General features: G+C 39.7%; 1 protein-coding gene across 4 annotated transcripts in view; it reads right to left on the reverse strand.

Annotated features, from left to right (window-relative positions):
- Positions 1 to 26409, reverse strand: part of ANO4 (anoctamin 4) — a 264528-nt gene that overhangs the window by 132553 nt on the left and 105566 nt on the right. For 3 of the 4 annotated variants that reach the window (XM_012720422.1, XM_012720425.1, XM_012720424.1), the window contains 2 exons: positions 18419 to 18610; positions 1352 to 1456 (listed from right to left, as the gene is read on the reverse strand). In XM_012720422.1, coding sequence (XP_012575876.1) covers positions 1352 to 1456; positions 18419 to 18610 — 297 coding nt within the window. The remainder of the gene's footprint in view (positions 1 to 1351; positions 1457 to 18418; positions 18611 to 26409) is intronic. The other variant, XM_012720423.1, reaches the window with a different exon arrangement.

Consider the following 26409-nt stretch of genomic DNA (forward strand, 5'->3'; position numbering starts at 1 on the left):
GTGTTTCACAAACACATACTAAAACAAATATGACTCTACAAATCATCAGCATTAAATTCATTTTGATGTAAGTTTATTCAATTGTCAAAAATTTAAGTTCATATTTTATACATGGATAAAAGTCAACTTTTATCAAATTATTACAAAGATGTTTTAATCCTTTCAGCACTGTATATTCTATACCTTTCAATCAAACAAAGTAATTATATTATTTTACAACTTTCTATGAAAAGTTATGTTCTCTCCAGTGTCTATTAATTTGATTTTTATTCTCCAGGGGAAAAAAAAATTCTTTTTTTCATTAACCTAGTAGGAGACTGCCCAACCAGAACAAAGAACTGATCTTCTTGCATTCCTCATTAAAAATATTTTTCTCAAAAGTAACTTCATTTTTTTCAGTCTCACAATTCTCTACCTGTATGTCTAAACCCTATACCAATTACAGTTATGAAGGAAAAAAATTGAAGGATGGGAGCCTATTCATCCAGTCTGCTCTCCATTACTCATATTACTTAAGTATTAATTTCTCCCACTCTGAGTTGTCCGAGGTATAAAGTGGAGATATTATCTCATAAGGTTGAGAGGATAACATAATAAGAAATGTGGATAACTAACATTAAAAGGCTTAAAATTACTCATAAAATAGTTAGTATAGAAATGTAATGCCATCAAACTAAAAGTAGCAAGAAGCACAGAAGTTCTTTAGACTAAATTCCTTTAAGTCCATCAGCATATAGCACTATTTGATATTAAAGGAGGAACTGCCATTATCTGAGGGAGAGAGTTCTAATAAGGAAATATGAATGTTAATAAACAGTGTGATATCATCATCCTCAGACTGGATCTATAACTTGGGCAAATATATCGTGATAAAATTCTGAGTAAAGTCTATAAAACACAAGGTTGTATAAGCTAAATAAAGCTTGATTAATCAAAACTCCTGATTTTAGTTCCAAAGTCAACATTTATTATTATTTACTTTGGAGCACAGAAATAGTATTCTGGTTCATAAAGATTTTTTCTTAATTATAATTAATCAAAGCCTCTAAAAATTACAATACCTAGTGCTTTATTAAATAATACAGCATACTTAAGATATAGAATTTGTAATTCTACTATAGTTTTTCTACCAGGTTTCTTTGAAGACTCCAATCTTATGTGGCTGTCTCTCAAATTAAATCTGCATTTCATGAACCATCTTTTCCAGCCTCAAAATTATTTCACCTGGCATCTCTTTTCAAGACATTTTTTTTTAACATTTGCTATTTGAGTTTTCTAGTTGCATTACCCATCCCAGTGATTATACTCATTTCTCCTGTCATGATGAATTTAAAATTGGAATAAGACTTACTTTCTTGTATTGCATTAAGAATCTCTGAAAAGTCCACATCACTCTTTGAGCCGTCAGGTAGTATTTGCATATCCAGGTGGTAGCCTTGCAAATCCACACCTCCTTCTGGAGAAAGGAGAGATATTCATGGAGTTTGGGCTGGTTAGCAACAGGACCCAGCAAGAGGGCCACAGAGTAACAAGGTCAAAATCGAAAATGAACAGCGAGCTGGTTTGCCAACGATCCTCTCTCTCCAACACTTTTTAAATAATGAGATGTATTGCTATCCATATGCTCCATATGGGACAAAAAAGATTTAGTTGTCTTTTTTTTTGCTTGTAAGTTTTTATTTTGCAAAGCTCAAGCTTACAGAAATGTGTGAGAATCATACTGAATACCTATGTGCCGTCCCTCCACGGTCACCTGTTAACATTTTGTCCCACTTGTGGACGCTTTCTCTCATACCTTCCCTTCCTCCTCTCCTCCTTTCCCTCCATTCTTCTTCACGCCTTCCTCTCGCTCACATACATACAAATACACATACATGCTTTTTTTGGATGAGCAAGGACTCTCATATGTAACTACATTAAAAACATCACGCTCAGTAGAAAAGAACAGTAGTGCAACAAAAATAACACAAGTACTTCACTAGCATGTCGCCTACTTTCTATTATCATCTAATGATTTCTCAGGTGGAGAACAGAAGTTAACCTCTACCCGAGGACATCTGAAATCGTTTTCAACATCTGTGTGGCTAAAAAAGTGACATTCAGCACAAACATTTTATGATATCTACTTTAAAGTTATAATGATTCATTCTTAAGGGAGATATTATAGAAAAGGTATTATTTTCCCTCACAGCTGAACTTTCCTACTACATCATTTATTTTTCAATTTTGTCAGAGCAACTTTATTTTTTCTATGATGCAATTAAGCTTCTTGTAACAGGTTTGTCTGATGTCTTTTGGTGTCTTCTAAAGAAAGAGTAATTTTATGTTGATGCACACATTTATAGAACATTCAAGAAAGCCAAAGATATCAAAATCTAAATACCACAAAGTTGCTTTATCATTAATAATAAGCACCTAGATGCTTAAAATAGCAATAAAAAACATCAATTTGAGGAATGTGGAAGGGCTAGAAAGTCAGAGGAAAAGATATACCTTAATGAATGAAATGGGGCCATTCCTAGCTAAAATTTTCACAGAAATAATCCTTTATGAGAGTCCAGGAATTATTTTTACCCTTGAATTAAGATTTTAATTGCATTCCTAAAATCCAAGAAAATAAGATACAGCCACTGTTTTAAAAGGCTACTCATTCCAGGAATGGAGTAGACACAAATAACTTAATAGAAGGTAAGCTACGGGAGGCAGGAACTTGTCTCTGCATGTAAGAGCCTACTTAGAACAGTGGTGAGCACAGAATTAGTCCTCAACAGATGCAGGCTGAATGAATGAATGAATGAAGCGATGCAAAAATTATTAAACAAGGCCCTCCCTGGTGGCGCAGCGGGTTAAAGCACAGCACTGAGAATCTGAAGCCACTTCCGTATGAGTTCGATTCCCGCCTGCCGCCTGCCCCGGAGGAGACCACATGGTGAGCCAGACCTCTCCTGACGGGCCCGCTGCTCCCCTCAGCAGTGTACTTCGTCGATCTGCCTGTTCTGCTCCCCACTCTGTCTCTGGTGAAGCCTCTCACCGCCCCTGAGCCTCTGGCCTGTACCCCAGTTCTGTATGAATAAATAAATAAATCTTTAAAAAAAAAAAATTATTAAACAAAAGAGCAGAGTTACAAGAAAAGCTATATGCTCAGGTTCTGGCATCAGAAGAGAATCTAAAATCTTACTAGGTAACATCGAATTTCTCTAAGGCTTAGTTTTTTTCATCTGTAAAATAATGATAAATGTAAGACAGGACTAACTGAGATAATGCAGCTCCCAGCTCTGCTAGTCAGAACTCAAAAAGTGGAAGTCCTTGCTATTGTCATCCATATTAAGAACTTATGAAAACAACAGCAGCAGTTAGGCTAACTACTGAACAGTAAGAAGTCACAAGTCAGTTCTTTGAGACCCCTCCATGCATTTCGGTGACTGTCAAGCACTGTCAACCCTCACATTCATACATTTTTAAAAGCATACCTGCCTCATTTGCAAAGTCAAATTTATCTGTGAGACTAGTATTTTAACAGGATACAATAAAGATGGCTTCCTACTGGCCAGAATTAAATGGGTTCTTTACTGTTTTCCCATGACCAGTATTTTAGGTGAGAAAAGTTCTGATGCTTTTCAACCTCTAAAATCAGGCTCGTCTTCCTTGTGTTCAATAAATAATGCCCTTCCACAGGCAATCACAGAACAAAAAAACAAAAAACCCAAGAATGTTCTATACCAACTATTGGCCAGAGATGGAATAATATGCCCAAACTCACACAGTTACAAGTTATACAGATGTAATACCAACACATGCTCCAAGTCTTTAAAGACACCCAGATCCAAGCCCCTTAAAATACAGGCTATAGGAAATAAGACATACATTTACTAGAAGCCCTGTGTTTTAGATCTTCAGGCCAAAAGAAAAGCTACTACCTAACCTAAAAGCAAATGACTTCTGAAGTAGACTAAGTAATAGAAGGCCAGTATTTTAATTTTTCTCATAGGACTTCATGTTCATTGAGAAGTAGATATGACAACTATAGTAACTAAAATTCCACAAAGGAATGCCTTTGTTTAAGAACAGTATGGAGCATAAGTCACAAATGCAACACTGCAAAGGACATATCAAGTTATTAAAGCCTGTCTTTTAAGACTATTTAATAACATGGAAATGTTTAAGACATAGTGAAAAAGGAAAGGAGATAGAAGAATACAGGTAAATAGACTAGAAAATAAGACTAGGGAAAAAAAGGAATATGCAAATGGACACAGAAATTACTATTCAGCTTCAAACTAAGAGTATTTTGTTGTATGTCTTATCTTTTCTGTTTTTCACAATAAGCAAATATTGCTATAAAGTCATTTAAAAATTCAGATTGTGAGAGTAGAGGTCATTAAAAATTTAGAGCTCAGCATACAGGACCCAAAGACTACAGATAGCAGACCATTAAGTATTCTAATTTAATGTAAGATTGTTATATTAATGCAATTTTTAAAATGCAGAAGTCAAATGGCTCCAAATTACAGGAGCGACATTTACTTCATGCGAACATAAGACCACATTTCAAATCTCCTTCTTTGCTTTAGAAGAAACACAAAAAGTATAAAACTGGGCCTTCCTGGTGGCCTAGGGGTTCAGTTTCAGCACTATCACCACTATGGCCTGAGTTCGATCCCCAGTCAGAGAGCTGACATACACACAGTGCAGCAGACCTCTCCTGTCTCGCCCACTGCTCCCCTTACCAGTATATTTCAGTAAAGCCACCAGTTCTGCTCCCTAGTCTGTCTCTGGTGAGTGCTTTCACCCCCAGCACCTCTGATCTCTACCCCATTTTTATTTCAATGAATAAATAAGTGTGTAAGCAATATAAAGGTTTAGAACTTCTAGAGTAAGTTGCTCATTCAGGTCAAACGTGACCCAGAAGGGGATTGCTGTCGACATGGACTTGGTGAGCTTTCCTGAGTGAAAGTGACCACCTAAGTCAAAGTGATCACCTGCAAACATCTGCAAACAAATCCAGGTAATAATCTTCACCTAGGCACACATTGTTTCCAGGTAAGTAGGGAAACTACATCACTTCAAAAAGCTGTATGGCTACTTTAAACTTTTGATATTCAATTATTTATTATTAGTTTAATGATTGTGATTTCTAGCGAGCTGGAAATCAGATTTCTTCCTATGTTCACAAATTTCTGAATCAATACTCTGAAAAGTAAGACAAGGTGGTGATGATGATGATGTCATGGTTTCAAACCAAAGATTCTCTAAAATAAAACTATCATTAAATAACAAAACCATTATTTAAAACATCATGATAAATATGATGTAAATAGAATATGCAACCGATACACTTTTTCAAATGTTTATAGTTCAATTCAAAAATTAAATGTAAAGTATACAGACACACACATTTACTAGGCCTTAATAACTGGTAGGCAAGTAAGTGCCAGAAAACTGGGCAAGTAATTTAACATTAGAGAAGACAAAAAAATTCTTGAAGATGCAGGCAATATGCTACATAATTCAAAGTCTAAAAAATAGCTGAAAATGTCATTTTTAAATTTACCTTTAGCTTCATTCAAACTTGGTTGACAGGTTCAATTATACACAAATCTTAATTGTGATGGTATGAGTAAAGTTGAATGTAGCTTGAAAAAGAAAAGGCCCTCTCTGGTGGCGCAGCAGGTTAAAGCACAGCACTAAGAAGCTAAAGCCACTTCCCCATGAGTTCGATCCCCGCCTGCCCCGGAGGAGATCCACATGGCGTGGCAGACCTCTCCTGACCCGCCCGCTGCTCCTCTCAGCAGTGTACTTCGTTGATCTGCCTGTTCTGCTCCCCACTCTGTCTCTGGTGAATCCTCTCACCCTCCTCATCTCTGCCTGTACCCCAGTTCTGTATGAATAAATAAATAAATCTTTAAAAAAAAAAAAGAAAGAAAAACCTTGGCAATAGTACTTAAACGGTTCTCAGCTGAACAATCCTATTTTTAAACTTAATTTTAGATTTGTATCTACTCTATATGGATTTTAGTTAAGTGCTTATACACAAAGGGAATAACAAAAACAGGGCTTCAAATATGGGTTTCTCTACTGGCAAATCAATGTTTCTCTCAGCTCCTCTCGGTCAAAATGGGTCCTTCCCTACTTCTAAGGATTACTCCAGATGCTCTGCTTCGAGAACCAACTTAATCTTAACAAGTGAAAATCATGTTCCAACTACTGACCCCCTGGAGCTAGCTATATTTTATGTTTCCTGATGGTACATGTTTTCATCAAAAATAAGGTAAGCCACATGCCTAGCACAGAAGGGAGTAGACACAGAGAAGATAGGAGTTTCCATTCATTTCCATCTAGTTTCTTCAACTCTAGATAGTAACATGTTGGAGGTCTGTAGTCACATCTTCAAGTCCTGTAGAACCTAGAACAAAGCCTTGAACCTACACATTGCTCAGCGAATGCTCTTGTACTGCAGTTTCTCACGACAAGCAGCAGTGATGGATACAGACTAAGGAAATAGCCCAGTTTTCTTGCTCGTCTACAGTTTGGAGACATCTTGATAGATTAATCTTATAGCCAGTGAGGAAAGACACATTCTACATCATACGTTTGCTTTTTCTGTAAAACATTTTAACACGGCTTCAAAATACGAGAAGGCTGATAATAAAAATCAACGGAGACACAGGTGCATATAGGGAGAGGTAAGCTGGACTCTGCAATCAGTTACGTAAATGGCTGATGAATGAAAACAAACACCTAAGAAAAGAGTGGTTACCAGAGGGGGAGGGAAGGATTGTGGGCATCAGCCTGACATTGGAGGGGGCATGGAGATAGTCGTGGTGAGTAAGCTGAGGCTTAGGCACACACAGAGGTGAGGCTCTGCCCCCACCAAGGTGTAGTTTTGTAAACCAACAAAATTTTATTGAAAAAGAAAAAAAAAAAATCAAGAGCTGCCAAGCCCACCCTTTTCTCAATGCCAGTCCTATCTGCCCAGCACCGCCACTTGCAGGAGTTTTTACTTTTGTTTCTTCTGAGTATGTCTGGGTGTGTATTCCGTTGTTTCTTGATTTATCGATAGTATGCAAGGCTACTGCTTTCTGTTACAAGGCAACTTCTAAGCAATCACTCCCTCTTAAAATCACGACTCTCAGTCACTGCCCAGAATTATCTCAGTTTAGTACTTTTAAATAAATTACTTGAGATTCAATTTGCTGTTCAATCAAATTTGAATAGATCTTGGATTTATAAATTAACACAAAGTGGTGGAAAAAGCAGATGCTGGTGCTAGTTTGACCTAGATCCGAATCCCTCTTTGATGTGAGCTGGTGCCACCAGTAATGAACCTCATCTTTCTCAGGTAATGGAGAGGACACAACTCTTTGGAGTTGATAGTAAAAAATACAGAAAATTATTCGCCTCTATATAAATGATTTTGTCCAGTATATTAAATGAAGATGATCTACTAAAAAGCTTATGTGATATATTCCCCCTCTGCAAAATGAGGGCCATTCCAGGTTTAGAGCCTGGACTAAATACAAATAAATCAGTAAAAGGGGAAAAAATCCAGTAATTTGGAGTTGGACTAATACTCCATATTGAAAAAAAAAATAAAGTGTGACAAATCAAATCTTACCTTTCCATATAACACAAAAGATGGGGGACTCAGTAAAATACGCTTAAGGAGGAAAATGATATTTTTTATGACTTCCTCATAATAAATGACGCTAGGTTTGAAGTTCCATCTACATTCTATTTATAGTCTACAAATAAAAATTGGTAGTTCCTGTGCTGAGAGGTATATTTAATATAAATCTTCAAATGTAGCATTGTTTTTTATAGACTAGGAAACTAATACTTCAAAAAATATAAATGTATGAAATAAATCCTCAAATAAATTTTGGACTTAATAGTCTTCAAAGACACTTTTTTTTTAATTGGCATTTGTTTTCAAAGAAGTGAATTCAGTGTTCCTGTAACAGTGTTGAGATGGAAAATGGCATTAAGAAGGGAGGGAGGTACATTCTGCCTTCTTTACAGACTTCCCTGCATCACCCAATGCCAAAGATAAATCTTTCAGAAGGAAGAAAGGAAATGAATTCAGTTTTTCTGAAGGATCTGAAATTGGAAACCCTAGATTTACATATGGGCTATTCTACTGGTTTTGGAAAAACTTCTCATCTGTTTCCTGATTTCATTTATAGTGCTCACCAAGCTCTCTATTTAGTGTGCCTTAAGCTAAAAAGGCTTTGAAACAGAGGGTGTCCGTAATTACTATTGTAAAACGACATAGGAGTCATTACAATCATGTTGCATTAGTGTTACATAACTATACATCTAGTGACATTATAAGATCTTTCTTTTACAGAAGAAGGCTCAGCTGCTATTAGTTGGTAGGAAGAAATGGATTGGTTCACCCACACTAATTACTATACAAGTTAAAGATACTCCTTCGAATGATTAACACTGAGTAGGTCCGAGGGTCCACTTCTGTACTGGGTCCTGATGGAGAGCCATGTCGACCAGCATGTAGATGTTTCTCATGTCTAAAATGGAAATGATGATTCCAGTGCTTTATCTGGTGAGAGTTAAGCTTCACATGAATTGCTTCCACATTTCCAGGACTTGCAAGACCGTGGTCTCCTAAAATAATAATATAATGCTTCCCTGCACTAAGAGTTCCAAGGAGGGTCTATAAGTCAGATCTGAATGCTCCAAATGGCAAGAAATGTGTGTGGGGTACACTGAAGTCCTAGGTGTCTCCCAATCTCCTATATACTAAGGCCTGTTACTATGATGACAGGGAGTCTTACAGAGGATGCCAGGAGAGAAACTGGTTAAAAGATTAACAGAGTAGCAATCAAGGGGTTTTCAGTGTCACATAAGGTAACTTGTTTACTCTCTTAACTTGCATGATAAATCCAGTTGTGCAGAAGGGCTACAGACAGTGTGTGAAGGAGGGGGCCTGGCAAGATGCCAAGCATCAGGAGAGCTAGTGCATCAGTCTCCCAGCGGTACCTCAAGAAATTTGTCAGAGTAGAAGCTCTCTATTAACTGACTTGCTGCCATGGTGAAGGACTTATGGAAGGGCTAGGGCTTGGCTGTGAGTTCTAGCTACATGATCTTGAGCAGACTGTTATTTAAATATCTCCAAGTTTCTTAACCTCGGGCGGTCTTAAATTTCACAAATACTCTTTCCAGAAACTCAGGGTTTTCTTTGTGGCTATCTTTTCTAAGGCTTTACTTTATTCATGTTGTATGCTCAAATGAATGTGAAAGAGGCTTCATAAAAGTCTAGGTCAAAATAGGAACATATGTCCATCAGTGCAGGGGATAATGCAAGTATCAGAGGAAAGAATTTGGTTTGTATTTTTAGAAAACACAATCTTATTGCTTAACAAATGACAGCAAGAAGCACAGACAGCAATGCCACCATGTGCCAATGCCCAGAATAGTTTGTTTCCCAGCATCCCCTGTTTACTAAACCTGCATTACACATATTAAAAAGACAAACAGTAACAAAAAAAAAAATTTAAGAAATTCAAATGAGAGATAATTAGGGTTATCTCCAAACCAGAGCACAAACTATTCCGAAAGTCACCACATTTACCTTTAACATGATAAAATCTAAACTCAAATCAGTTCTTAATTTGCTTCAACATAATTCTAAAGTCACAAAGATTTTCTCTTCCGGCCTCACCAAAAAGCCATTTCACAAACAGAAATGCAAATGATTTCATCCAAGCATCCGATCTTCTCAAGAAGAGCAGCCAGATTCCTGAGACTCAACTGACAAGCTTCACCCACAGTTTTTTTTTTCTATAAAATATCCATTTTTATATAAGGTGATGAAAAAAACAGCAACGTGTGATAGTCAATCAATTCTCATTTTCAAGGACAAAACAGCATCATGGGAAAAAAGCACCCAGAAGAAATTAAATACATAGGGCCTAGTTGGGCTTCATCGATTATCAATTTTGTACTTTGGGGGCAAACAATTTAATTTCCTGAATCACAGTAAAGAAGGGTAACTGGTGTCCCAGGCTGCTGGAGGCCTGATGGAGAGACATTTGTGAGAGCCCTTTGGGAGTAATGGTGCACCACCCAAACGCAAGGTGGTCAGCACTAGCATATCTTTACTTTCTCATTTTTGTCTCCTCAAGAATGACTGGACTCTCCACTCTCATCTTGGCACAACTAGGACAGTGCTTATTGCCTGCCTTTCTTTAAAAAAATCTCTCAATAGTTCCACTCCTCCGATACCGCTGTTTCAAGTTAAACAGTATGAAAGGAAATTGCTGAGTTCAGTTTGTTCTCTCATTGGAGGCCAGATCTTGACAAGAGAATAACAAAGTAACCTTAGAAACGCATAGAAACAGGATTGAATGTCATCCTATTGGGACGGGAAAAGGGAAGATGGAAAAGCGGAATCTCACTGGCAAATGGACCACAGAAGCAGCCACAAAATAGACCATCATTCACCTAGAAAGAAAGAACACCCTTTGTGGAAACTGTCTGTTTCCAATGGGGCCATGTTGGGACCTTCCGCAGCATGGTTTCCTTATGCTAAGGTTTGAGGTATTAATAGGATTCTCCGATTTTCCAAGGCTTTCTTATGTCAACTGGCTCGAAATATTCCTAACTAGTTGCACCAGGAATGAGAAAATTAGACCTCCTGAATGGGAATCTTGTTTCCACATCTCCTAGCTTACGTTCCCAAGCAAGTTAACATTTCTGTGCTTAGTTTCACCCTCTATTAAAATAAGGCTGACTGGATCAAGATATATGGGAATTAAATTTGATAATGAATGAAACACCTTCACAGTTCTCAAGGTTGAACATTGTAGAGCACTTAATAAAAGGACAGCTGAAATTTTGCTATTGTCAGGTATTTAATAGCTCTGTAGCCAGAGAACACTGCAGTCATTCTCATTCACTGGAAACAATGAGACCTAGAGCGTCTCTTCTGTAAAATCAACCTGTCCCAGCATTAGGTGCTATGTGACATCTATGTATACCATAAAACAAAAATAACCTTACAGAAGAGGGAGACAACTTTTAGGCTTTAAAATGGGCATAAAAGGAATTGTGCTAAAATTTGTATAAATTTGAAAAATTATACAGCAAATATATGAGCAAAATTTAGAAACTCTGAAAGAGAATAAAGGACATATTCTTTTAGGACATTCTTGCAGGACCATGGAATGGGACTGAAAGATAAAGGAACAACAATACAAGAAATACCTTAGATTTCAGTGAGGCATCTAATTTTATTTCCTATGCTATCATTATTAAACTAGGATAATTCAATTTAACTATACTCATTAAACTTTACAGTTTCAAATTCAAAAAACTGCAATCAATGCTTCAATTTATTCGACACTTGGGTCTTCAATTGTAGTCCCAAGCCTGGTGCCATTTAATCATTTTATTATTGGTCTATAAAGGGGAATAGAAAATAATATTAATTAATTATGAGTGCTGAAAAGATAAGGTCAAAATGAAGTCGATACCCAAGGGAAGGATTTGAAACAATTAGAAGGAAAGAGAAGCCGCACAAATACAAGATGAAGGTGAACAGCTCCTGTGTCACAGAGCGTGAGAAACCCTCCTGGGATTCCAGCACAAGTTAACTGGGAACCTGTCCTTTGGTATAACCACTGCACAAGACAGGATTCAGGGACACTTGAATTTTCAAGCTTCTAAACCCCATCTATGATGATCAAGACAACAAAGATAACTGCCATCATTTTATACTGAACACTTTGTGTCATGGGTCACCATGAACATTTTACAAGAATGCATTTATTCTTGTATATAACATTCATAACACTGTTACAAAGGATTACTGATAAACATACAAAAACAGGGTCCCTAATGCAATCAGAATTTCTAATGAGCAGTGAGTAATTTTTTAAATTTTAAGTATGCAATAGTTGAGGTATATGTCACATTCAAAAAGCATTCACTGTTTATCTAAATATAACTGTGAGCCCTGTCTTTCATCCGGCAACCTCGACATCATGAGACAGGTATTTTACTGGTGAGGAAACAGTAAGAAAAATTAAGCAATTTGCTCATTGAACATCTAATAACAAAGCCTGTGTTCGTAACCAGTATATGTACGACCTCTATATGTTCTTTTCTATAACTGGATGGCCATCTCCTGCTTCTTGATATTCTAACTTGACCTTCAGAGTCCAATTTGTAGGTCACATGTTCTTGCATCCTTATGAAAATTTCCTATGTCTATTTTAGCTCAATTCAGCCCTTAATATTGTTCAATTCTCGTATAGTCGGCTAAATACAAGTGTTTGTAGTGACATTCTTCTCTATCAACATTTCTTTTTTTAAGATAATGTCTATTCACTTTTGGGGAAATGATTTCACTCACTGTGTTCAGCTCAGAAGGAAGGAGAAATCAGGGAGCCCCAAGCTCCTATTACAGAAGCTGAAGAAGAGGTCTCCTTTGGTCCTCTACCCTATCTCACCACACTCTATACAACTAAGGGAAAAACAGATGGCCAGTAGTAATTTTCCCACCCAGATCTTCAAAACTTGAGCCAAATGATACAAAACAAAGAATAGTTGTAATGGTTCAATTTATTAAAGATAATTACAGTTTTCTTGATTTCTGTTCTGTTTTTCAAAGCAGAACTCCAGGCTTTCCACCTATATTCTGCCAATATAAATTCTCTCTTTGCTTAGATTGCGCTTGGTTGTTTATAACCAAGCGCTGCCCTTCCCTCTGCCAACTGATCATGGCTCATGGACATGGACCATATTTAAAATGGTGCTTTAGCGCCATTTCTGCTCTAAAGAGGTATCTTCCAAATCAAATCACATATAAGGCACTCAAAATGTTTGTTAACTTAAATGGGGATAAGCAAACTGAACCTGTTCATGGTGTCTGGCATTCCTTTCTTTCTTTACTTTATAATCTATCTGAGTGGGCTTTTGTATAGCATTTGGGAGCTGGGTTGTAAATTTTGCAAAATGTAGATGGAGAACGTAACTATCTTTAATAGCTTTCATGGTTAAAATGTCTATACCGCCTTCCTGGTGGTGCAGCAGATTAAAGCACAGCACTGAGAAGCTAAAGCCGCTTCCACATGAGTTCGATTCCCGCCTGTCCCGGAGGTGACCACATGGTGCGGCAGACCTCTCCTGACCCACCCGCTGCTCCCTTCAGCAGTGTACTTCGTAGATCTGCCTGTTCTGCTCCCCACTCTGTCTCTGATAAAGCCTCTCACTGCCCCTGAGCCTCTGGCCTGTACCCCAGTTCTGTATGAACAAATAAATAAATCTTTAAAAAAGAAGAAGAAGCTAAAGCCACTGCAGCATGAGTTGAATCCCCGCCCCAGAGGTGACCCACATGGCACAGCAGACCTCTCTTGACCTACCTGCTGCTCCTCTCAGCAGTGTACTTAGTCAATCTGCCTGTCCTGCTCCCCACTCTATCTTTGGTGAGCACCTCTGGCCTGTACCCCTGTTTATTTATGTATGCATAAATAAATAAATCTTTAAAAAAAATTCTATACTGCTTCTAAGATCTATGGCTCACTACAATGAAACCTAGTTTGAGAGTTCTTCCATAATCTCCCAAGAGGGTTATAATGCATTAGTATAAGCACACTAAAAAGAAAGGAACTAAAGTCAGGTGCTATCTTGCACCTTGTATGGATAATATTATACATACAAGTCTTCATTGCCATTTGCTTAATATAGTTTTAATGTAATTCACTACTAAAGAATTGATATTATTAGGTGGGAAGTGGGAAGGATTGGTTAAGGAGGTCAAAGGGTAGAAAGTTCCAGTTATAAAATAATTAAGTCATGGGGCATAATTTACAGGTGACTAAATAATACTATATATATTGTACAATGGGGAGTGTCTAAGAAAATATATCTTAAAAGTCCTCATCCCAGGGAAAAAAATAAACTCTAAACAATCTATGGAGTGGGCAACAGGAGAATACAAAGATAAATTAAAGACAGTTCCTGTCTATAAAAATCTATAAAAAAAGGCGAAACTTCATAAGACTTCCAAGCTCTCAGAAATAATGGAAAGTGGGAGATCCACTGATTAGCAGGTTCTAGAGAGCCTTTTTGGAGGAAGCAGAATTTGGGTTAGATTTTGAGGAAAGAGAAGCACTAAAGGAAGATCATCTACTGGGAAACAGCATTCCAGAAAGTGAAGTAGCTTGAGCAACAGCAAAGAGGTGGGAGCATAAAAGCTACGAAGAACTACGGGTAGTGGCGGGACAAAGCAGGTGACGGTGGGCATAAAGGAGTTAGGGCAGGAGAAACTGGGGGAAGGACGCTGTAGAGGACTTGAAAACCTGAATTCATGTCTTTCGGATAGTCAAAGATTTCTAAGCAGAGGGGGGATTTAACCATCTCCTTAATTTCACACCCATAAACCTCAAAGGCCCTTTTATGTGTCTGGCAAACACATGACCCCCACCCCCCCACCCCCACTCCAGACTATGCTATGACCACACCATCTGGCCCCTCTGGCTCCATTCTCACTCTCTCAGTGACAACCTGCTCCCTGCATCCCAGATAAGCTGACAACATGGAAACATGACTTCTGAGACCCTCAAACTGCCAGCACCCAGTCTTTCTCATCCCATTATACACCATTCAGGAGTCCGTCATGCACAGTTCTTACCTATGATGCCCGCATCACAAGTTCTCTTAAATATTATCTACTGGAGATTTGGCATTTTGAAAAGAAATCCTCTTAAATGTATTTCTCCAACTGCTGCCCTATTTTTGCAGTCGGTTTCACAGCAAGACTGCTCAAAAAGTTCAAGTATCTAATTCATAGCTGTCCATTCTCTCTTGAAGGCACTTTAACCAGAGTTTCATCCCCATCACTTCTCCAGCACTGTTCTCATCAAAGTCACCATTGATCTTCATTTTACTAAAATCAATGGGCAATTTTTAGTCCTCTTCTTTCAGCAACATTTAAGCTAGATACTCATTCTTTTTTTTCTTATCAACTTTCTTAACTTCCAAACCCCACAATTTCTGGTTTCTGTCCATACTTATTAAGCCTAGGTGCTGGTCCTGCTTGGCTGGTAGTTTCATGTTCTCTTTTATCATTACTGTAAGAAAGGCTCAAATTCCAACCCTCAATCATTTCCCCTTCTCCATACTTCTTCCTGAGTCCTCTCATCTCATAGTTCTAAAGACCATTTCAATATCAAAAAACATTGATTTTGATATCTCCTTACCAGACACATTTCTCAAACTCCTGACATGTTTATGCCGCATGCCATATGATCTTGCCAGTGCACAAAGAGACTCCTGGACTTGGACCCACTGTCTCCCTCAGACCCATCAAACTTGCTTCTCCTATAGCCTTCTCCATCTCAGCTGATACTCAGCCCATTCACTCAGACCAGAAAACTTGGAGTCATCCTTAGCTCTTCTTCCTTTCTCTCCACACTAAATCTACTGGAAATTTCTGCTGGCCCAACTTCAAAATATACCCAGAATCTATAGTTTCATCACCACTTCTGCCATTCCTATCAGAGCTCCCATCATCTATCAACAGTGCTTTATGATGGCGTCATGCTGACCTTCCTCTTGGCAGCCTCCCTCTACAGTCCATTTCAAACAACAATCAACCTGTTAAAATATAAGATATTGGGGGTCTCCTATGCTTAAAACCCCATAAGAGCTTTCATTTCACAGGCTCAAAGTCCTTCCAATAGTCCACAAGGTCCCGCCTCACCTGGTACCTCTGTCCCCTATGAGTTGATATTTCCCCCACACCCAGGAACAGGGGCCACCATGCTTGCTATTCCTCAGATTGTCATTTCTCTTGCACGAGTCCGCAGATTATTCTTTTGTCAGAAAGAACCTGCCATCTACATGGTTCTTGTAACTCCTAGCCCTTGATCATCTACCTCCACAATGCCATCTATCCTGAACACCTAATTTAAAATTTCAACAAACAATCCTACAACTGGCTCTTTACCTTTCAAAAATAAAATCCATAGTATTTATCATCTTCTAAGCACTATATAATTGTCTACTTATTATGCATAAGTTCTTCCAGCTGGTCTGTGAACTCACCAACGGTACAAACCTGTTCTCCAAAAGAGAGTCAGAAAGCAATTAGGAAACTATTAACTTTTCAATTATTCCTCAACAAATCTGGAAGAAATTTAAAGAAAATGATTGCAATATTCTGAAAAACAACAACATAATGTGGTTTAGTCCTGCCCTAAAAATATTTTGGAGGGCCTCCAAATAATTCAGAATCTCCATTCTTCAAGATCTTATCGCAGAAAAATGGAAAGACTAAAACATAATGTAGCAGAACCAGGATTCACAAAAATGGGAAGAAATGGAACAGCCTCATGTGTTTGGAAAGCTGAAAGCAAGTCGGTATGATTAAATATGATGGTTTTATCGATGCACCAATTTGACTAACCTGCAGACCATTCAATGAACACTAATCTAGTTACTGTTGTGAAGGTATTTTTGTAAATGTGATTAAAGTCCACATTTATTAAGTTTAAGAATGAAGATCACCCTGGAGAGGCTGGGTAGGCCTGAACCAAACAGTAGAAAGGTTGTCAGCACAGAGGTTTCCTGAAGAAGAGACACTTATGTGGGCAGCAGTGACAGGAAGTTCTATCTTGCCCTTCCTGATGTCTGCCTTATGGACTTTAGTCTAACACATATCATCTACTGGTTCTGCTTGTCTAGTTGAACCCCGACTGATCCCCTAGAATATAAACTTTAAAGCAGATGATGTCAAAAGGAAGGATGACAACCAGTCTAAGAGATGTGAACTTTATCCTAGAATTACCAAGGCAAGCAAGATGAATGGTATGATGAGGGATACAGGAGAATCCTCTTGTATTTGGCACAAAGTATGTACCAGGGAAGAGTCAAGAGGAATAGAGGGCTGAGGGAGATTGGGAAACTATTAAAGTTTTCTGTGGATTAAGTAAGAAGACAACCAAGAGGGAAGACCATCATGGAAGCCAAAGGACAGCATCCTGTGAAGAAGCAGTGGTCCAATCTGGTTAGCACATCAAGAGCCTGCCACTTGTTGATGTTGTGATCAAAGGGTGCCACTTAGTGTCTCAAGAATGACTGATGGAGTGAAAGAGCTAGGAGTCAGCTTGTGCTGTGTTGAAGAGTAGCTAAGACATGAAAATAAGAGAAACAGTTTAAATTAATTCATTCAGGAGTCTCACTTAAAAGAGAGAACAAGAGAAGTAGCTGAAGAGAAAAAGGATGCATTGTCAGATGAAGATAACCAGAGGGGAGAAGCGTAAACCTGTTGATAGACTGAGGGAAAGGGGGAAGCCAGCAGTAAGGCAGTGGGAAGAGAGATGAGACTCAGGAGACTCAAGAGAAGATGGGTAGCCTAGGTCACAGGTAAAGGTCATAGGTTAAGATTTGGTGAAGGACAGTAAGAGGATCCTGTTCTTCTAAAAACCGAAGGATAAGGTGGCTGCATAGGAGCAGAGAGAGATACGCTTGGCAATGAAGAGAAAAGGGTCTGCAGTAATTCCTGTCCAGTAGACCAGAAGTAACAAAAAGATTATCTGTGGAGAGAAAAAGATGGTGTGATGTGGCTGAAGATAAAGTTTGGGGTAGTTGGGGCTGGGTTGCCACCTGCCAGTAGATTCCACAGAGGCATCAGGATTGGTGAGTTACACTAAATGACTTCTGAATTGGCACCCCACTCAGTGCCCCCATGAGTCAGACAGATGGGACACTGCCTCGCCCACTAATGTTTCCTCAGCATCCAAAACAATGCCTGGCAAAGAGCTGGCAAATGATATATTTGTTGAGTGAATTAATGACTGCTTAAATGACCTCGCCAAAACAAGCTAGCTGGTTGCGATCATTTGACTGTTTAAGTTTATTGAACACACTAAAAATAAAGCCTTTTCGTTGCAACTACCTGCTTTAGTAGAGATCTGAACATTTTTAAGAGATTGCAGAGCTTCCAGAGGCTGATATCTAATATGACTTTGTCTTCTCCCCTCATCTCAGGAATATGTAGTCAAGTCCGATAATTCAGACTTCGCAATAGGCTTTTCTAACTTGGCTTTTTCCGCTGGGCAAATCATAAAGCAAATTATCAAGAGGTGGCCAGATTGCTATTTTGTTGTACTATACAATAAGCTTTCTTGATCTAAGTTAGAATTTATTCACTAGAGTTTTCATTTAAATCCTGACACTGTAAGTGGCATGTAGCCTTAACCTTTTCTGGTACATCAAGCACACATACTCTTTGTCTGGGTGACATTTTACCACCGACTGAAGCAAAAAGCCGGGGGGTGGCAGACTCTTTAAAAGCACACTTAATTGAAGTATGACATAATTGCATGATAAAAATACAATGTTGCCATGTTAGGTGGTTACCTAATGGGTGTGTTGAGCTTTCCCCATGCATTACCTGGGTGGAAGACTTTGGTTTTCCCATTAGTGATTCCAGAAGAACTGGCCTCCATCTTTATTGGCCTTCTGCCTGGTGGGAGTGAGGAGTGCCTGACCACAGGCAGGCGATGTGAGCCTGGGTGGCTTGCCACACTTCGCCGTTGATGGATTTGCAAACGCTTTTCAGCCCCATGAATAGATAAACTTAAACCTGGAATGAGAAATAGCACCATTTTGGTGAAGAAGTCAATCCCAAAGGGCTAATAGGAAAATTTATTTTCTGGCATGAAATGCAGGTGACATAAGCAACGAAGTTTCAAATCCTTAAAAGAGGCTGGTGATGGTTACCAGAGACATTTTAAGGGGTGGGGTGGGGAATGGAATAAAAAATGGCGGTGTTGGGGGGAAGTGCACCGGACCATGGTGATGGCACATGGGTTGGTGATGGGAAGCACATGGGGATTACAACTAAGATGGAAAAGTCACAAAGTGATGTAAAAATAAACTATTATATGAAATTTTTAAAAAGAGACTGGTGACGGAATTACTCTTAGGGATCTAAAAGGGCACAAAAACATCAATCAAAAAGATACACACACCCCTATGCTGTTCACAGCACTACTTGCAATAGGTAAATCCTGGAAACAACCCAAATGCCCAAAACTAGATAACTGGATCAAGAGGATGTGATGTGCGTGCGCACATGCGCACACGCGCACACACACGCAATGGAATACTATTCAGCAATCAAAAAGGATAAACTCATGCCATTTGCAGCGATATAGAGCTGGAAGGGATTATGCTCAGTGAAATAAATCAGAAGGAAAAAGAAACGTATTAAATGTTTTCACTTGTAGGAAGAATTTAAGAGAACCAAATAAAATGGGGGGGAGTATAGAGTTATTACAATATAAAACACAACAAAACAATACAAAAACAGACAATTATAAACCAGAGAGATCCTACAGAGGAGGGGGACAGAAAGGGATCAGAAGGAGGAAGGAAGGAAGGAATGTGGGAAGCTACAGTGATGACAGGAGGGGGTGGAGGGAAGTAAACATTGTTATAAAATGAACAGTAATGTAAACAAATATATAAAAGAGGCTGGTGATGATGCCACTGTAAAAACAACTGATGCCCACAGCACATTACTTAACTGAAAATGACTTCATTCCAAAATGAACCAGAACAAGGATTTTTTGAGCAGAGAGCCAGGAACTCAAATATTAACATTCTTACCAAAATTCTTACTAAATCTCTAGAAAATGTGCACTACCTGACATGCTATTGTCAAGGGCTATGTGAATAAAAATCTACTGCTGCAACATCTGCCTTTGCAATACAAATTCTCTACAGGATTCAGGCATAAGCCAGGGTAGAACGTAAAACTCAAATCTGCACCTAAGATTATTTTTTTTGTTGTTGTTGTTTTGCTTTCTTTTTTCTTCATACTATAGTTTACATCTTTATTCAGCTTTGTACAGTTTGCATCCTCCTCTCACTTTTAGTCACCATAAAATTGCCACCACTAAGTCACCACAACCCATCACCATAGTCTCTTGTGTTCTTCCCACCCCTGTTTTGGTACCGTTCCCAACACCTCCCTATTGAATGTCCCCAAACTTATGTTGCCTGCTAGTTTTGTCTTATTTTTTCCCTGATCCCTTATTTAGCTTCCCTATAATCTTGAGATACCTTTTATATTTATTTATTTGTGCATACAGAACTGGGGTACAGGCCAGAGGCTCACGGGTGGTGAGAGGCTTCACCAGAGACAGATTGGGGAGCAGAACAGGCAGATCGACGAAGTACACTGCTAAGGGGAGCAGAGGGCCGGTCAGGAGAGGTCTACCGCGCCATGTGGTCATCTCCGGGGCAGGTGGGGATCGAACTCACGTGGAAGCGGCTTTAGATTCTCAGTGCTGTGCTTTAACCCACTGCGCCATCAGGGAGGGCCAATCTTCAGATAATTTTAATGTATATATTTATCATGTTTTTATAGAAACGTTCAAATGCAACCAACTCAAAGAGAACAGTACAGTGAACACCATATAGCCACCACCCAGATTCAACAAATATTAAGACTTTTCCAAAGATTAAACCTTCCCCAATTTTATACATCCTAGTTCCCTTTTTGTTGGTTTGTTTTATAGGCACTGGAGTAGTTCAAGGCAAATCACAGAAGCATCAATTTCATCAGAACAACTCTGGTTGCCCTATTACATAGCAACTGTTCCTATATGAATTAGACTTATTGACCCATTAAACTATATTTTAAAATTCTGAGTACACTTAAAAAAAAAAAGCACTCATAAACCAGCATTGGAAGTTGCTAAAATATCAATTCATGACTCAGAAAATTGATAGAAGGAAAGAAGCAAACATTGATCCTGCTTTTCCTTTATCATAGTTTAAAGTGACTAAACAGTTGATAAGAGTAAGTTCTTCACTGCAGAGGAATTCCAGCTAATAAAATCATGATGAAAAAAGGGAATTAGATAGTCATTTCAGAAATCTCAATGAAATATGGAAAGTAACAATCTACATACACACACACACACACACGAAGCACTTTGAGAAAGGAACTGAAATTCAAACTCAAACTCAAAAAAAAAAAAAATCACTGAATCCAGATCTGGTCTAAAAAAGCCAAAGAAAGGTGTGAGCCTTATTTTACACTCCCTACTGGTCAGCATCGATGCCACATGATAGCAAAGAACTAATTTCCACTGGATGGAAGCATTTTTTATAAAGAGGAGGATCTTTCAAATGTTGAAGGTAGAAATTCAGAGTTGGATATTACGTTAGTGATGGACTCATCAGTCTGGTGGCTTATAAGGATGAGGAACCCAGCAGGTAAAACAGTATGTTTATCTACTATCAGTATTTGGAGGCTAGAGTGAGGATTCTACTAAAACCCCATTAAGTGTGGGAGATAAAGTTTCTCAGAGGTAAATCACACATCAGTATTCATGAGTCCCATCACAAATATCGAAGAAGTGCCTTAGATTTCCCCAAGGGGTTTGCGGGGCAGGATCAGGAAACAGGACATGACTTGGGCAAGCTGGTAAATTCAAACAAATTTTAAGAAAGGCTAATTCAAGTCAGAATGAGGGCTGGTGAGGAAAAGAAACTAAAAGAGTAATGAAAGCAAGCATGGAGTCATCAGCCAGCCCACAGCCTCAGCACTCAAGGCTGAGTGGCCAGCCAGCCAATCCCGATACACATCACTCTCCTTCCCCCACTGCCCTCCCTCTGGATGTGTCCCCCAGCCCAGTCCTGCAGACAAGGGTGGGATCAAGATGTGGCTAAAGGGCCAGGGGAGAGCACTCATTAGTGTTCCTGCCTGTCCACAAACACGCATCTGCCCCAAGATCCAGTTTCTCAGCCCAGAAGCTGTGAACCTGAGCGTTACTTTTGGGACATCTACCCAAGCCAAGTCACCAGATTGGGTGACTGTCTGCCCTGCCCTGCCCTGTGAGTGGGGCACCTGTCCCTCTCCGTGCAAGGCTGGCATCATGGTGTGAGCCTGGCTTCCAGTCCCCAGGCTCCCTGCTTCTCTTGTGTGCACATTTCCACAGAAGCACGAATGAACATCTTCAGATACATCCAGACTCCAGAAAAATGCAGACAGACTTGTAGGTGACAGATGAAGGATATGGAAGAGGGATTTTTGTCAGCGTGACAATGGTCCATGCAGTCTCGGCCTGCAAATATGATCGCTCTCCCCTAACACTTCTCGTTGGCCCCTTGCAGAGGATGATTGGGCTGAAGGGACCAGGACTGTGACTCAGCATGGCTCTGGAAGCTCTTATATAACTCTAGCCAGAGCAGCACAACAAATGACAGAAATGAGAATAAAACTTGCAGTGGAAATAAATGGATCAGGTACTTGAAATTGTTGAAGCCCGTGGTTAAATATATATCATCATGCAGACCCTGTGGGACATGTTCAAAGGAAGAATTCATGAGTGTGACTTCTCTAACTCAGTGAGAAGATGGAGCCCAGGCAAATTATCTTTGCAAAATACCTATTCCTCTAGATAACCACCCCCTACCTGGCTTGATAAGAGCTGAGGTCAGAACCATTAGAAATGAGGAGAGGGAAGTAGAGTGTGTGGTTACAAGGTAGATGCTGGAGTCGGGATTTCTGGGTTCAATGCCTGGCATTGGCAGTTATAACAGATCGTACCTGGGACAAGTTGCTTAATCTTTTGTGTCATTCGGTTTCCTGTAAAATGGGGATCCCAACAGTTTATATCTCAAAGACGTGAGAGAATGAGCTAACACCTACTGAGTGGTTACCGACAGTCCCTGGCACACAGTAGGTGCTCAACACCCATCCTCTTCTATCATATCAACAGCGCCCTTAATCTCTCTGCTCACTGCTTAGGTCCTAGCATTTAACATCACTGCCTTCCATCTAAATTTTAAATTCTTTTCATTTCCAAGGCACTGAAACATCTCCTAACTCAAAACTCTTGCCTCTCCTGTTCCCAATGGTGTGAGTGTTCATTTCTGAGAGCTGTTGTAATAAGTTGCTGCAACTCTGTTGACCTCAAGCAACAGAAATTACTGCTTCACACAGTTTTAGAGGCTAGAAGCCTATATTCCAGGTATTGGGAGGACCCTGCTTCTTCCAGCTCAGGGGCAGAAGCTGTCCCTTGCACCCCCCCGGCTGCTCCTGGGGTAGTGGCCACAGGGGCCCTTGTCGTGTGTTCCCAGCATGACAGTCTCTCCACAGTCCTCCCTCCTTCCAGACTGGATTCTAGGGCCACTTGTGATGGCACTTAGGGCCCACCTAAATCTCTTCACCTCTAGATCCTTATTCTCTTTTTTCAGAAAAGCTCATCTTAATGGTTCTGGGGATAAGGACACAGGCAGATATCTGGGGAGTTATCAGCCCATCCCAATGTACATTTCCCAAAGTTTTCACTTCAGGCTCCTCTTTCTCTCCGTCCCCTCCCCAGGCCATCTTCTGCACCCACATCTCCAGCTGTTATCATGGGACTGTTGGTTCCAAAGCAAATCTCTCTCCACTGCCCAGCCTCCCAGACCCACCTTCCTTCACTTGAGCAAGTCAACCAGACCATAGAAACACAATCAACGATTCGTATTCTGAGAGCAGAAAACAAAGCTCAGATTTCTTTTCAGCATCTCATCTATTTATTTCTTAGGAATCCTATCCAAAATGTAAGTATTTTTTCTCAATAAAATAAAGCTATTTGCATGCTCTCGGGCTCACTGCCAAGCACCGTAGCTCGGCTGTGTCACGCGGTGCACGTGCGCCTGTGTGAAGTGATTTGCTTTCATCTAAATGTCACTCCTGTGATTCAGAGCAGCTCTGTGCCACAGCAACATTTGCAGCTATCTCAGTGTTGTACGACTTGCAGCGGCAATGTCGACGTACTGTGTCACTCTCCCTGTCATGTCGTAGACAAATTACTTTTCCAGCCCACTGGAAAACTACACTTTGAATGTCACACCATGCACCAACCTAAGCCTCACCTATTCCTAATTAAGAAAAAAAAACTGCATCCGTGGAAAGGGCTATTTACTTCTATTTTTTGATTTTCCTCGGAGGTAACTACAAAGTGAAGAACAAATTTTGTGCCAGGTGGAAATTCTCCTGGGTTCAGTCAGGCCAGGATTTACGCTCCCAACTGTTGCATTGGGCAACACTACACTGATAAAGAGGCGGGACTCGAGGAGCAGGCTACATAATGCAGGACGCTGCTCAAGAGCAAGAGCCTGGCCTTTTTATTGGTAAACTAGTCACACAGGATTAATTATATGAGGAAGCAGAAAAGGAGACAGGGAGGTAGAAAAAGCAGGGGGAGGGTGGAACTATAGGTCTCAGCTGCTGATGGATGTAGATCAAGCCCTGACTCCCAGTCAGGATTTCAATCTTATCTATAAGGCATTCTACTGATCAGCTTCTGGGGTCCTTTGTTATACATCAGTCAGTGCCCCTGGGCCTTCTGGGCCATACCTCATGGTGTATAAGTCAGAAGTAAGTTTCTGCATCCATCATTAGCCCCCTCCCCCCCCAGGCATTCTGGTCATACCTCTTGATTCATACCCTCCTCAGGGTGATCCAGCTTTATGCTCTTAACGGATGTGAAAGGCACCTCGTAGGGTTGAGCTCCTATGACTGGGCAGTTCTGACCTTGCTTTAGGAATACAGAACTGTGGAGGCCGGATCGTTTAGGATTAGCAAATCCACGGCCAACTTTCTGGATTTATCCTGATAATCTCTATTTGGCTTAAAATGCATTTTACAAAATGTTTATAAAATGGCAGAGACCTTCCCAGATCCTGGGGAGCAAAGAGATTCAGGCCATAGGTCTCCAAAGAGTAAAGGGTGCACCCCACTTGTCTTTAGCTTAGGCACATTCCCATTGGAGGGGGGCAGAGTTGTACCCTATTAAGTTAGGTGAACTCAGGTGGGCCCAGAGCTAACAGATTCTGCAGAGCTTTGAGGCTCAGGAGTGGCAGGTAGTGTACCTTGCAAGCCCATTATGCCTCATGCATTCCAAGGGAAGGAGCACTGGCTGAGATATGAGCCCCTCAAGACCCCTCCTGTGGCCGGATGCCAGAGCCCAGCTTAGCCCCACTGGGCCTGATGAGAGCATCTGCTGCGTCCCAGACCTCCTCTATCACACCAGGTCTCTAGGCTTGCATGCCTCCTTGGGTCTCAGCTTCCTGCCCTACGACAGGCTCTCTGGCAGACTAGCATCAACACCCTACACAAATCAAGCAGTACCAACACAGCTAATCCAGGAAGAACTTCCTGCCAAGTTGCTGTTATTTGTTATTTGTTATTATCTAAAACCATATTAACTTGGCATTCAAGCACTTGAAAAGAGAACATCTCAAAAACTTCATGCTTGTACCCTTTATGCTGGTTCTCCAAGATTTTCTCATATTGGATCATTTTCGGTTATCATTTTTTCTCCACTGCTCTAAAGGTTACCCAAAACATTAGATAGTTCACTTTGCCCCTTCTATGTTATTTATGTAAAACCTTTATGTTCTTGCTGAGGTAAACACAGAGATCAGCTATGGATTTCTTTATATCTCATCAAAGTTTATGGATTTTCATTGTGTTCAGTGGATTTAGGCACAATGTACTTACACACACTGATAGCTAGATATAAAATTACCATATTTAAGGATGTGCAAAAGTGGGTAGTACTCAATTAAAATTAAATCACTTAAAATTAAAACCTTAGAAAAAGAGTTGTTCGTTGATTCAAGAAAAAGAAATTGATTCAGCCAACAAACATTAAGAGCATTTTCTGTGATAGAACTGAGGATCCAAAGTTCAAAGAACACCATTCTCCCCCTTAGAGCTCAGAACAAGGGCATCTAACTCAATCTGGAGGAGGAATCAATACTTCCTGAGTTTTAAAAAAAGAAAAATCAAGGTCATTTGGTCATTCTTCAAAAAGTCAATGAGGCATCTCTTGTTTTTCCAAAACAATTTAACTATTTGGTATTGTCCATAGAAACTAGCGTGGGAAAATATCACACACACACCCCCCACACACACCCAAGTGCAAATATTCAGGGCTCAGGGGCAGATAAAGAAGTAGCTAAATAGAAACTAGAAATCTACTTTGCAAAAAAGAATATACTGCAGTCCTAAATTTCAGTAGAACCACTTTTTAAACATATCACCAAGTGAGCCACTTAAATAGCAAAAATGCACTATTTCCTAAGATCCTTGGACTCAACTTTATAATCTATCTTGATACTCAATACAAATTCTTCTAGAAATAAAACACAAAATGGTTTACTGCCTATAACATGATAAGCTCTAACTCCTTCAGAGCAACAGTATTTTATGTGAGAATTTGATCATTTAGGCCAAGTGATTAAATTTACTTAAAAAGTCATCTTTATAAAATTATTTTTACAGAACTTCTACTGACAAATGCTGAGCTCAAGACCCTACCAGGCAAAGGAATCTGTGTCCACAAGAGGAACTTGTTATTAAAGGGGAAG

The sequence above is a fragment of the Condylura cristata genome, unplaced genomic scaffold, assembly GCF_000260355.1.
Source record: "Condylura cristata isolate star-nosed mole 26May11 unplaced genomic scaffold, ConCri1.0 scaffold00004, whole genome shotgun sequence".
NCBI lineage: Eukaryota > Metazoa > Chordata > Mammalia > Eulipotyphla > Talpidae > Condylura > Condylura cristata.